At 43.0% G+C, this 12,569-nt stretch overlaps 1 protein-coding gene and 1 long non-coding RNA gene across 2 annotated transcripts in view; one reads left to right on the forward strand and one right to left on the reverse strand.

The window, feature by feature from the left end:
* LOC126213506 (uncharacterized) overlaps nt 1-4,317 on the forward strand; it is a 394,607-nt gene extending 390,290 nt beyond the window's left edge. Inside the window, exon 4 of the long non-coding RNA XR_007541205.1 lies at nt 4,258-4,317. This is a non-coding gene — a long non-coding RNA (uncharacterized LOC126213506). The remainder of the gene's footprint in view (nt 1-4,257) is intronic.
* The window catches only part of LOC126213498 (putative sodium-dependent multivitamin transporter), a 1,462,669-nt gene that overhangs the window by 253,587 nt on the left and 1,196,513 nt on the right, over nt 1-12,569 (reverse strand). Inside the window, exon 10 of the mRNA XM_049941335.1 lies at nt 10,816-10,967. Within this exon, the coding sequence (XP_049797292.1) occupies nt 10,816-10,967 (152 nt within the window). The remainder of the gene's footprint in view (nt 1-10,815; nt 10,968-12,569) is intronic.

The following is a 12,569-nucleotide window of genomic DNA, read 5'->3' on the forward strand; positions in this document are numbered from 1 at the left end:
TGTCCAGATGTGTCAGTAGCATGTGACCATTGCACAAAACACAATCCAAATGGTGCTCCGTATATCTGAAAGAATGCCTATTCACTGTGAAGTAGCACTGAAGGATGCATCAGAATGCATGGTAAGTGCATGCCTGTAGCATATACTTCCATGTAACACACAGATGGGAATGAGAGGACACATTGAGCCATATCTCAACAGATACTGGTTTCCGGACACATCTTTTATTCAATTTTTGACCAATATTAGCTCCTATAGGTATATGTAACAATTTTCTATAATACCCTGTATATGTAATGGGTGACATCACAGTAAGTGGAGGAACTGTACCTCACCACATTCTGCCATGTCTAAATATAATATGTCAGGCTCTTACTTTCTCCCCATTTTATTATCAGTTGCTTGGTAGTTCTCCTTTTACCTTAAGTTGCCTTGTTTGCAGGTATATTGAGCATTTTGGTCACCCTGACACTGCTATATGCGATCCAACATGACACACGGCATTTCCTGTAAGCACAATCTCTCTGGTGAGCGAGACGACCATTGACAAATGATTGGCATATATAGTGGAGCCATTCGTCTGACTCTCAGCGTCCATTTAGTCATAGAGCATGATGTGTAGCTACATCATAGAAGCTGAGTTGTCAGATCGGCCCCAGTGGGATCACAGCAGAATGGCTCATGTAACTTTTTTTAAAACTAAGTGCCAAGATTAGTCTCTTGAGAGCCATTTAAGCCACTAGACTAAATAGATTCTGCAGTCAAGAAAGACACTTTATAATTTAATAATAAAATTAAATAAATAAAGTTTAATAATAAAGTTAAGGCCAAAAGAGATAAAGCTAGTGTTCTTTATCCCACAGAATCTTGGTCAAACACATGTAAATAAAGAGTATGTGGTCTGTGAAAAGTACGACACTGCTGGTATATATCCCATCAGTTGTGACAATTGTCCTGCCAGGTATGTGAGGCAGACTGGCAGAGGGTCTGCTATTATGTTTCGAGAACACGATAGTCTGAGAAATTCGAGGTCTACTTTAAGTAGCCACTTATGTGATTCTGGCCACTCCATAACAGGTGTAGTCAATAATTTAAAGGTCTTACACAGAGAAGTGAAGGACTAGATCTTTAAAGGACGAGATTGAAATTATGTGGAGTCTGAAGCTATACCCCAAACACACGCTTAACAATCAGCTGGAGTTAAGACGTTACAATATACTGTCTAACTTTGATTACCTTTCAAAGATGTAGTGTCATATTTGCTTGGTTATTGATCCTGGGCTAGTTTTTACATGTTCCTACATCTGATCTATTTGGTTTTACAATTTTTTTGCTGACATATTTTATAATTTATATGATTATGCTGTGTAACAGAGGCCTCAAACATTCCCAAGATATTTGGATTGAATAAAAATGTTTGTGGCTTTCCCTGCTATATGCACGGTGATGGTAGTTCCCTCCATGATACACATGAACACACTGGCACACTGAGCAGGCTGAAGCATTGCTGTCTGCAGCTTACCAGTATGAAGTGAGGATTCATAACCAGGGGCGCTCAATGTATCTTTTACTTTTCTTGTTTTGTTATTTTGCTCTTTTAACTGTAGGTAGGTGCACATTTAATATTTCAGTTTTCAACCTGTAAATTTGAATTACAACATCCCGCTTCTTGTGGGTAACAGTACTTTACTTTGAGTTGTCGACTCCCACTCCTTTTTGTATCAGGGGTTAAACATTTCACTGATGTGTATTTCATATTGGTTGTCATCAGCATAGGTTATTAGGATAGCTATCTTTTTTTTTTTCTTTATTGTTATTTTAACACCTGAACAATGAGGTAGGCTGGCAGCAGCATGCTACGCTGCTCTTTAGCCATAGTGGTGACAATAACAGTACAAGAACGGAGAATTAAAATGAACAGAGTGACGGGCAAAAAATAGTGGTCACAGATACACAAAAACACGGAGCCGTTCACACTCGACGATAACGACACTGAAAACACGTTGACACGGCGCACGTAACACTGATGAATCCGACGGCACAAGTGAACGTAGAAGCGTGACGGTGGACACTAAAAACACAAAACAACGTCAACACACATGAGACACTGATGGCGATGATCCCCGGCACGCGAAAGTCCACGTAGCGTGTGCGAGTCCGGGGACCTGCCAAGAGGGGAAGAAGGGTGAGGGCGGGTGGAGAGGGGAGAACATAGATGCCAATGGCTGAGGAGATGGGAGGAGGAGCAGAAGGACAGGGGAGGGGAGGCCCGGGGGAGGAGTGGGGAGAAGGGGAGGAGAGATGGAGGGTGCCCAAAGGAACAGATACAGAAAGAGGGAGGGAGGATCACAGTTGGTAGGAGGGGTAGATGGAGGGGAGGAGGACAGCATCAGGGAGGGGGAGCTGGCGGAAGCCACCTTGGGAGAGGGTAAGGAGGGTGGAGAGATGGAGACCGGGTGGGTGCGTGGGAATACAGGCGCGGCAGCGGGCGGGGGTGGGAGAGGACTGGGGAGACGGGTGAGGAGGATCGAGTTTACGGGAGGTGTACAGGATCCGTATCCTTTCAAGGAAAAGGAGGAGGTGGGGGAAGGGGATGAGATCGTACAGGATCCGCGTGGGGGAGGGGAGACGGATGCAATAGGCGAGGCGGAAAGCATGGCGTTCCAGGATTTGGAGGGATTTATAATTGTAGGGGGGGGGGGGGGCGGAGATCCAAGCCGGATGGGTATAAGAAAGGATAGGGCGGATGATGGATTTATAGGTGTGGGGGATGGTGGAGGGGTCCAGACCCCACGTACGGCCGGAGAGGAGCTTGAGGATACTGAGTCGGGACCTTGCCTTGGCTTGGATTGTCCGGAGGTGGGGAGTCCAGGAAAGGCGACGGTCGAGGGTGACGCCAAGGTACTTAAGGTTGGGAGTGAGGGCGATAGGACGGTCATAGATGGTGAGATAGAAATCAAGGAGGCGGAAGGAAGGGGTGGTTTTGCCTACAATGATCGCCTGGGTTTTGGAGGGATTGACCTTGAGCAACCACTGGTTGCACAAAGCAGTGAACTGGTCAAGATGGGATTGGAGAAGGTGTTGGGAGCGCTGCAGGGTGGGGGCAAGGGCTAAGAAGGCGGTGTCATCGGCAAACTGGAGAAGGTGGACGGGGGTGACGGCGGCGGCATGTCCGCCATGTACAAACGGTACAGAAGGGGGGAGAGGACGGAGCCTTGGGGCACACCGGCAGAGGGGAAAAAGGTGTATGAATCTGTGTTATGGATGGTGACATAGGAAGGACGACGGGAGAGAAAGGAGGCGATCAGACGGACGTAGTTAATTGGAAGGGCGAAGGTTTGGAGCTTGAAGAGGAGACCGGAATGCCATACACGGTCATAAGCACGTTCAAGGTCCAGGGAGAGGAAGATTGTTGAGCGACGGGAATTAAGCTGGTCAGAAAGGAGATGAGTGAGGTGAAGGAGAAGGTCGTCGGAAGAGAAAGATGGCCGAAAGCCACACTGGGTAACGGGAAGGAGGCGGTGCTGTCGGAGATGCTGGTGGATGCGGCGGGTGAGGATAGATTCCAGGACCTTGCTGAAGACCGAGGTAAGACTGATGGGACGGTAGGAGGAGACGGCGGACGGCGGTTTGCCAGGTTTAAGGAACAAGAGGATACGGGAGGTTTTCCACAGGTCGGGGTAGTAACCGGTGGACAGGACTACATTGTAGAGCCTGGCCAGGGTGGAGAGGAAAGAGACAGGAGCTTCACGAAGGTGACGGTAGGTGACACGATCGTGACCATGTGCGGTGTATAGTTTGGTGCGGAGTGTAGCAATGAGATCCTGTGTAGTGATAGGGGCATTGAGTTCCGGGTGTGCAATGTTGTCCAAGTACTGGAAACCAGGAGTGAGGGGAGGGACAGAGGTGTCAGTTCGATCGCGGATATCCGGGAAGAGGGAGTAATCGAACTGGGGATCATCGGGGACGGAAAATACATCGGAGAGGTAGGAGGCAAAGTGATTGGCCTTATTAAGGGTGTCAGGGAAGGGGTGATCATCATGATAGCTATCTGTTTATCATAATGTTCATTGTACATTTCCTATCTTGTACACCTGAAGATGTGATTTGAAATCACGAAAGTTTTTGTGTTCCCATAAGAGGTTTATTTCAGAAACACTTCATAATTAACTCCACCACTAAAACAGCTTTTCATTCAACAGTAGATGTGTCTCCAAACAGATTATATTTGAAATTGACTGCCTAATCACTTGTCAGGGCATCGCTCAGCTGGAGACAGTGCTGCCACTGTTACCACTGCCACTCACCCTGCGCCCTCTCCTCGCGAGCAGTGCCCACCGGACTGGCGGCACGAAGAGATCGGGGTCTGGCGGCAGCACGCTGCGGTCCCCCTCGCAGGCGACACCCGCCACCCACGATGAGTGTCAGCAGGAATCCCAGCACGACGACCCACAGTGCAGGTAGAAGTACTCGCTGCAATGTGGGGGATAATACATATTGTACATACGTGTAACATGTGGATCCCAGGTGAGGGGTGCGTGTGACATCACGATATAACTGCCAATGTTGTTGTTGTGGTCTTCAGTCCAGAGACGGGTTTGATGCAGCTCTCCGTGCTACCCTATCCTGTGCAAGCTTCTTCATCTTCCAGTACCTACTGCAGCCTACATCCTTCTGAATCCGTTTAGTGTATTCATCTCTTGGTCTCCCTCTACGATTTTTGTCCTCCACACTGCCCTCCAATACTAAATTGGTGATCCCTTGATGCCTCAGAACATGTCCTACCAACTGATCCCTTCTTCTAGTCAAGTTGTGCCACAAACTCCTCTTCTTCCCAATTCTGTTCAATACCTCCTCATTAGTTATGTGATCCACCCATTTAATCTTGAGCATTCTTCTGTAGCACCACATTTTGAAAACTTCTATTCTCTTCTTGTCTAGACTACTTATCATCCACATTTCACTTCCATACATTTCTACACTCCATACAAATACTTTCAGAAACGACTTCCTGACACTTAAATCTATACTCAATGTTAACAAACTTCTCTCCTTCAGAAATGCTTTTCTTGCCATTGCCAGTCTACATTTTATATCCTCTCTACTTTGACCATTGTGAGTTATTTTGCTCCCCAAATAGCAAAACTCATTTACTACTTTAAGCGTCTCATTTCTTAATATAATTCCCTCAGCATCGCCCAATTTAATTCGACTACATTCCATTATCCTCATTTTGCTTTTGTTGATGTTCATCTTATATCATCCTTTCAAGACACTGTCCATTCCGTTCAGCTGCTCTTCCAGGTCCTTTGCTGTCTCTGACAGAATAACAATGTCATCGGCAAACGTCAAAGTTTTTGTTTCTCCTCCATGGATTTTAATACCTACTCCAAATTTTTCTTTTGCTTCCTTTACTGCTTGCTCAATATACAGATTGAATAACATTGGGGAGAGGCTACAACCCTGTCACAGTCCCTTCCCAACCACTGCTTCCCTTTCACGACTCTTATAACTGCCATCTGGTTTCTGTACAAATTGTAAATAGTCTTTCTCTCCCTGTATTTTACTCCTGCCACCTTCAGAATTTGAAAGAGAGTATTCCAATCAACTTTGTCAAACACAGGCTTGCCTTTCCTTAATCTATTCTCTAAGATAAGTCATAGGGTCAGTATAGCCTCACGTGTTCCAACATTTCTACTGTCAATACGGAATTTTAATTGAACGCTACCCCATACAGTGTGCATTTTTTCATACTTCCAGCCTTTTATTCTCAGGTGATGCTTCATTCCACTATTATGAGCCATATTTGATTGTTTTCTGTATATTCTTTGCTGATTTTATGTTAATCTCGTTTTATGAGACATTGAATTTCATTAATAGTTGCTTGTAAGTGGAAGGTGCACAGTGTTTCAATAGCTTTTCAATAAATTATTAGGAACAGTAAAAATGTATTGAAGTACTCATATATGCAGAAATGTTAAGAATAATCAAGAAGTTAGTATTGATTAGAATGAAAGCAGTTGCTGACGTGTGTGAATATTACCAGACTATCAGTTTAGTACGTCATGGTTGTAAAATAATAAAACAAATTCTTTACAGAAGAATGGAAGAACTGGTAGAAGCTGACCTGGTGGAAAGTTTGTATAGATTCTGGAGAAATGCAGAAAAATATGAGGCAATAGTGATCCTACAACTTATCTTAGGAGATACATTAAGGAAAGGCAACCCTACATTTACAATATTTGTAGACTTAAGAAAGCTTTTGACAGCCGTGCCTGGAATGCTCTCCTTAAATCCTGAAGGTAGTAGGGGTAAAATACAGGGAGCAAGAGGCTATTTACACCATGTGGAAGTTATAACAGTTGAGGGAACAGAGGAAAGCAGTCATTGAGTGAGTGAGGCAGGGTTGTAAGCCTATCACTAATGTTATTCAATCTGTACATTGAGCAAGAAGAAAAGGAAACCTAAGAAATACTTGGAGTAGGCATTAAAGTTCAAGGAGAAGAAATAAAACTTCTGAGGTCTGTCAATGACAGTGTAATTCCCTCAGAGGCAGCAAAGGCCTTGGAAGTGCAGTTGAAAATTATGGACAGTGTCTTGAGAGGAGGATATAAGATAAACATCAACTAAAGCAAAACAAGGATAATGGGATATAGTTTAATTAAACCAAGTTATGCTATGGGAATTAAATTAGGAAATGACACACTTGAAACAGTAGACGAGTTTTGTTATTTGGGCAGCAAAATAACTTAGGATGACTGGAGTAGAGAGGACATAAAATTTAGACTGGCAATGGCAAGTAAGGCGTTTCTGAAGAAGATAAATTATGTTAAAATTGAGTATCAATTTAAGCTTTAGGAAGTCATTTCTGAAGCTATTTTTATCAGTGTATGTTCGGAAGATAAGAGTTCACACATGAAGAGACTAGAAGCCTCTGAAATGGGGTGCTATAGAAGAATGTTGTAAATTTAATGCCTAGGTTGTGTAACTAATGAGGAGGTACTAAATACAGTTGGGGGGCACAGCCTGACTAGAAGAAGGAATCGGTTGATAGGAGACATTCTGAGATACCAGGTGATCACCAATTCTGTACTGGAGGGCAGTGGGGGTGGGAGGGAAGGGGGCTGTAAAAATCATAGAGGGAGACCAAGACATGAACAGAGTAAGCAGATTCAGTAGGATGTACGTTGCAGTAGTTACTCAGAGATGGAGAGTCTTGCACAGGCTAGAGTAGCATGGAGAGCTGCATCAAGCCAGTCTCTGGACTGAAGGCCACAACAACAGCAATAAAAAAAAATAATAATAAATAACGAAATATATGTTCACATTTTGTGCATATCCAGGTGTGCAATGGGAACATGTTGTGATAAACACTGGAACCAATCCTTATATCGTTCAGTGTAATAGCATCGGTGCTCTTTTTACACACTCGTGATCTACAGCCTTAACTAAGACAGGTAGTGCAAAGCTGATCTTCACTAATTTTCTCTTTTAGTTTCAGGTGAGAACATAGGAAGGCAGGTTGTGGGGTTGACACTGCATTATCTGTGGCTAACATTATCCCAGGCTGAAGTTATCGCTGAATTGTTACTCGATATTTTATTAAAAAGATTTATGAATATAAGTCCTATATGCTATGGAAGGTAGAAAGTGTACGAGATGTGGCAGTAGCTGCTCCATGCCTGCTCTGGTGACTTTTGGCACCCACTGTCCACAACCTCCTCACTGCCCCACTACTACTGCAGGCCGACACCACCGTCCACAGTGAAGCTCTTGACACTGTGCTTCCAGGTGATCAGCTGAGTTGTGAAATGCACGTTCCTGTATGATATTTCAACAACAGACACAGTCGTCACCTTTGGGAGCTGCTAGCTGGGTTACTATGCATACTTGCTGCCTGGCCTACAACTGGACCGAAACACTGTCTACGTCACACAGTTATTCGTAGCTGAGACTGATTCCTAGTGCCAGTTACACACTGTGATCCTCTTTTGTTTTTCAGAGAGCGCACTGATATTCCGTGAAATGCAAATGCCTTCAGTGTTTACCACCCCTTGTGAGCAAGGTGCCCAGCCTTATTTAAACTGATATCTCCATCCCAGTTTACTACACTTTTTGGACTTCTTTGTGTTGCTAGAATCCTTAATTACAGCGTCCCAGAAACTTTGTGTTTACACGAGGACACTGGCCTTACAGCATTTCATCTCGAGATTATATCAGACGCAGTGCTCAGTGACAGCTGATTTGCTGAGCTGTTTTAGTTGGGTGTGTCAGTGAACTGTCCTCAACTGTTCTACTAGTCTGCCCCATGTAAGATATGCTACATACACTTGACCTCCTGAGAAGCAAATCATCTCTAACATTGCAAGCCACATTGCTTATCTTTGTTGACGTGACAAATACTGTGGATGCCATTTTCCATACAGGCCTACTGATTTCAGGAGACATTGGTAATAACGGCACAGTACAATCAGCCTACACCTGTGTAGTTCTGGAGTACAGTGGATAGTGATACAGCTGCAACTAATGTATAACGTAATATACTTTTTGTTATTATAACATTTTGTAACACTAGCAAAGTGTATTTCCTTAGTTTGAATGTATTGATTTATTTTGATGTTTTGGGACCCATGTTTTTTCGTACATCACATTCAATTATTTTCCTTTATTTCTGAACGCCTATGCCTTTGTATTTTGAGTTTCCAGGATGAAATACTGATGACCATATGTGAAAAATTATGTTCCCACTTATCAATTATCAGCAGAGAATTTTGGTCTTAACAATATTTAAAACTGTTAAAACCCCATTTTAAATTTATTGCATCTAACACTAATTGATTATTCAAGCTTAAAAAAACTTCAATTACTATTTGATTAAAGTATTATACACATTCCATTTGTGAACAAATACCGATATGAGTGATACTCTACAATCCATCTTGTATCTTTGGTTTATGTTTCTCTAGCTGGAGGTAGTTGGCAGTGAGCTGTGGAGAAAGGAACCCGTTTTGTAACTGTGTCGATGATCAGACATGTGAAACTGCAACTTCTCTCCATTGCACCCATGTGAAACACATTGTTTACGTGTGAACAAATCTGAAAAACTGACCTTTTTATTATTTTATTTATTTATTTATTTTTATGAATTTGATTTATACCTGATTAGATAATTCTGAGAACATGACAGAAATGCATTGTTGACTATTTTATTGGATGAATGAATTGTGCTAGTATACTGAGACCAAGAAGGAGAAGGATATATTGTTCTGAAACGTTTTCAAGATCCAAACACCCTTTTGGTAAAATCATACCCCATTTTTTTTTTCCAGACAGCAAGCAAGAACAACAAGTACAACAATGTACTTAAGATGAGTGTTATTCTTAACTATTTATTGTTCGCTATGTTAATGAAATATTTCTAGCACCCGAGCCCTGCAATTTCTTTTACTCAACTCTACATATCGTGTCCACAGACAGACGTGTGACTTTTTATTGCAACAGTTATTCAAACATATTTTAATCATACAGCAGGACACGGTGGCTTTAGAACACCCACTACATACCGGCTAGCAAAATATCTGGAACACCAAGAGAATGTGTATTTCAGGCAAAATCGTGTCATCTCTGTAAAACAAACATGTGAAGCAGTGCAGCAGGAGCTAGGAGGCAAACTCGGCTATAAATAGTGGTGTGATACAAATTTTTACATCATTCTTTACAAAAAGATATCTCCAAGTCAAAAACAAAGTCATATTCTATGAGAACATGGAAACATGTCTTTCAGCACCCATGTAAGGAACTATAATATGGGAACTTCCCTCCATTACTCAACAAAATAGACCAATTAGTGCAAAATAAGTCATTAGGTGGAATCCTTGGGAATCTCTGTGCACCCCCCCCCCCCCTTCCCTTCCAAATTGGGGCATCTTTACATTCTCACTGTGCACTCAGAACTGTGAGGAGCGACGTGACGCGCGATCGACAGGTCTATTACAGACACTGTCCTACAGATCTATGCAAAACGTCATCAGGGTTTCACTGTGGTTTCCTTTTTTGCAACTGATTGGACCTTACTTTCTGAGCAGCCCTCGTATGACTTTCTTTTAAAAAAAAGGTAAATCCAGTGTGGAATGTAACAACATTATGAGAAAGATAATTGCAGTCTCTGGCTACTGAGACCTGACTTGGTTTGTGGCCTCATCAGACAGAGACTGCTGTCATCTATGAGTGAGCCCCATTTGCATGTCTGTGTGTGGGGGGGGGACGCGCCCAATGAGGGCTTGTTGGCCAAACACTCATTTTCTGGTGCCTGTCTGCAACTCAGTATATCTGCTATATGGTGAGTAGCAACTATCCTTTTCACAATACTGTTACTAAGAAATGAGATTTATGAAGAAGAATCTAGACCCAAAAACAGGTTCTATGTGCTATTAAAAATTACATATCAATAAGCAAAGTTTTTCCTCTGTAGCATGGAACCCGTGAGGTGTGGAACTAACAACTTATGACCCAAACCTTCCCCCAAAGGGATCAAAAGAATGTGTGCCTTCAAGGTTATAAACTAAATATTTTAATGTCATGCAGGTGATAGCAAAGGTGATATAATGTGTGAAAAAAGGGAAAGAAATTGAATTTTGTGAGAGTCCAGGCAGCAGGTACACTTAACAATACATCTCACGTCAACTGAAGAAGATGACTGCGTCAGTCGTTGAAGTATCGTGTGGAATAATGGAACTGACAACTCTGCTGAGCACCCAAAAGTACAGTGTTAATTTATGACGCTGCGGAAATGTTTGAGGAGACGCTGCGGCCGACCTGGGGTCCTGGGTGGGCGGCGGCGGTGTGGCCGTAACGTTGACGTCGCAGCCGTCCGTCCTGGTGGGCAGCCTTACTGCGTCCGGCCGGGGGACGCCGAAGCCGACCCACATGGAGAAGGCGAGCCCCGTGGCCAGGCCCGTTATGGCTCCCTGCAACACCGTCACGTAGCAGTAGGCGTTCAGTGGGAAGAGGGGATGAAAAACAGTCAAAAGGGTCTGCAGGGATCTGAGAAAAGTTCACGTCGCTCTTTCAGTTGACGGTGAGCAGAAAGAACTCAAGGATGAGAAAGCCTCGTGGGCATCTGTAGATATTTATGCAATCTGGGCAAGACTAATACTGCCATTTCTGATACCAAAGTATTTGGGGAATTCGTGTCAATTGTTAAGAAAAGTAACGAGGAAAAGTGTCACTGATTACTACCCTTAAAAGTGAAGCAACGGGAAACGAACTTAACCATCCAGTGGGTTCACCATTTTTCGTAACACAAGCCGGCATACGGTATACTTTGTACACTTGTAAAGAGTAGTGGTCTTTATGATACCGAGATTAAGATGTGTGAGCAAAATCATTGTTTAATCTTAGTTTGATTACACAACCGTAAAATAAACTTACATACCCTTGCTAAAGCATTGCTTAACTAAACTATAATGAAATAAACTTTCATTACGTCGCTCTGTTGCCACGGATAGGTGTTACTTCTCGGTAATGACCCACGGTATACAGCTGCATCGGACCCCAACCAACCAATTATTTGATTACTAATTAACTCGTAGGGAACAACTTCATTAGGGGGTTTTGCTGCTAGCTCACCATCTGTGTCACTTTCGTGTGTGGCCCATGAATTTTTTTTGTTTCCTAACTTGCTGTTTATTTTATGTTACTGCTAATCACTTGGACATATGTCAATCACCAATCCAGCTGAAGCAAAAACGAAGGAATTGGTATAGCCCCACAACTGTGAAAAAACAATGGAATAGTGCAAAACAGTGTCATTTGTGTTGGCGGACTTTTTACTGATTGCTGCCGCTTAATGATGTCGGCAAAGATACGGACATTCTATAGTTCACAAAGCTGACCATCAACTGAGCTGTGTGTTAATAAATGTGAAGAGAAACGAACACATTGTTCCACAGTGTTGGGATATCATTTAATAACAGTGCACCACATTCAACTATCAAGCAGCAGAAGGTGCAGATGTTTATGTGCAAGTTCGGTAAGCTAAAACTGTTATATGACATATACTGAGCTGTTACAATTCTCGCAATGTCTGTCTCAGTTTCACGGATGGCTGCCGTCACGTCAGTAAGTTGACCTTAACACTGGAATAGCAGTCTTGCATTGCTAAAACTGGTGTCTCATGTGTCAATTCCTTTACTGATACAAAGCGAGCTGGTGCATTGGTTAGCACGCTGGACTCCTACCTGGGAGGGCCACAGTTCAAATTTGTGTCTGGTCATCCATGTTTAGGTTTTCCATGATTTCTCAAAATGAATCCAGCCAAACTCCAGGATGATGCCTTTGGAAGGGCATAGCCAATTTTTTTCCACATCCTTGAACATCCTGAGCTTCTGCTCCATCTCTATTGATCTCAATGTCGACTGGATTAAATACTAATTTTTCCTTCCTTTCTTTCTTCCTTCCTTCCCTTCACACATGTGTTGCATATTCTCAGGACCCTCCCAAGTCCTGGTTTTTCAGAACTTTTGCTACAACTGGTTTCGAGATTTCATTTTATAATCATTCTTAGTATT

Source organism: Schistocerca nitens, chromosome 11 (genome assembly GCF_023898315.1).
Source record: "Schistocerca nitens isolate TAMUIC-IGC-003100 chromosome 11, iqSchNite1.1, whole genome shotgun sequence".
NCBI classification, from domain to species: Eukaryota; Metazoa; Arthropoda; class Insecta; order Orthoptera; family Acrididae; genus Schistocerca; species Schistocerca nitens.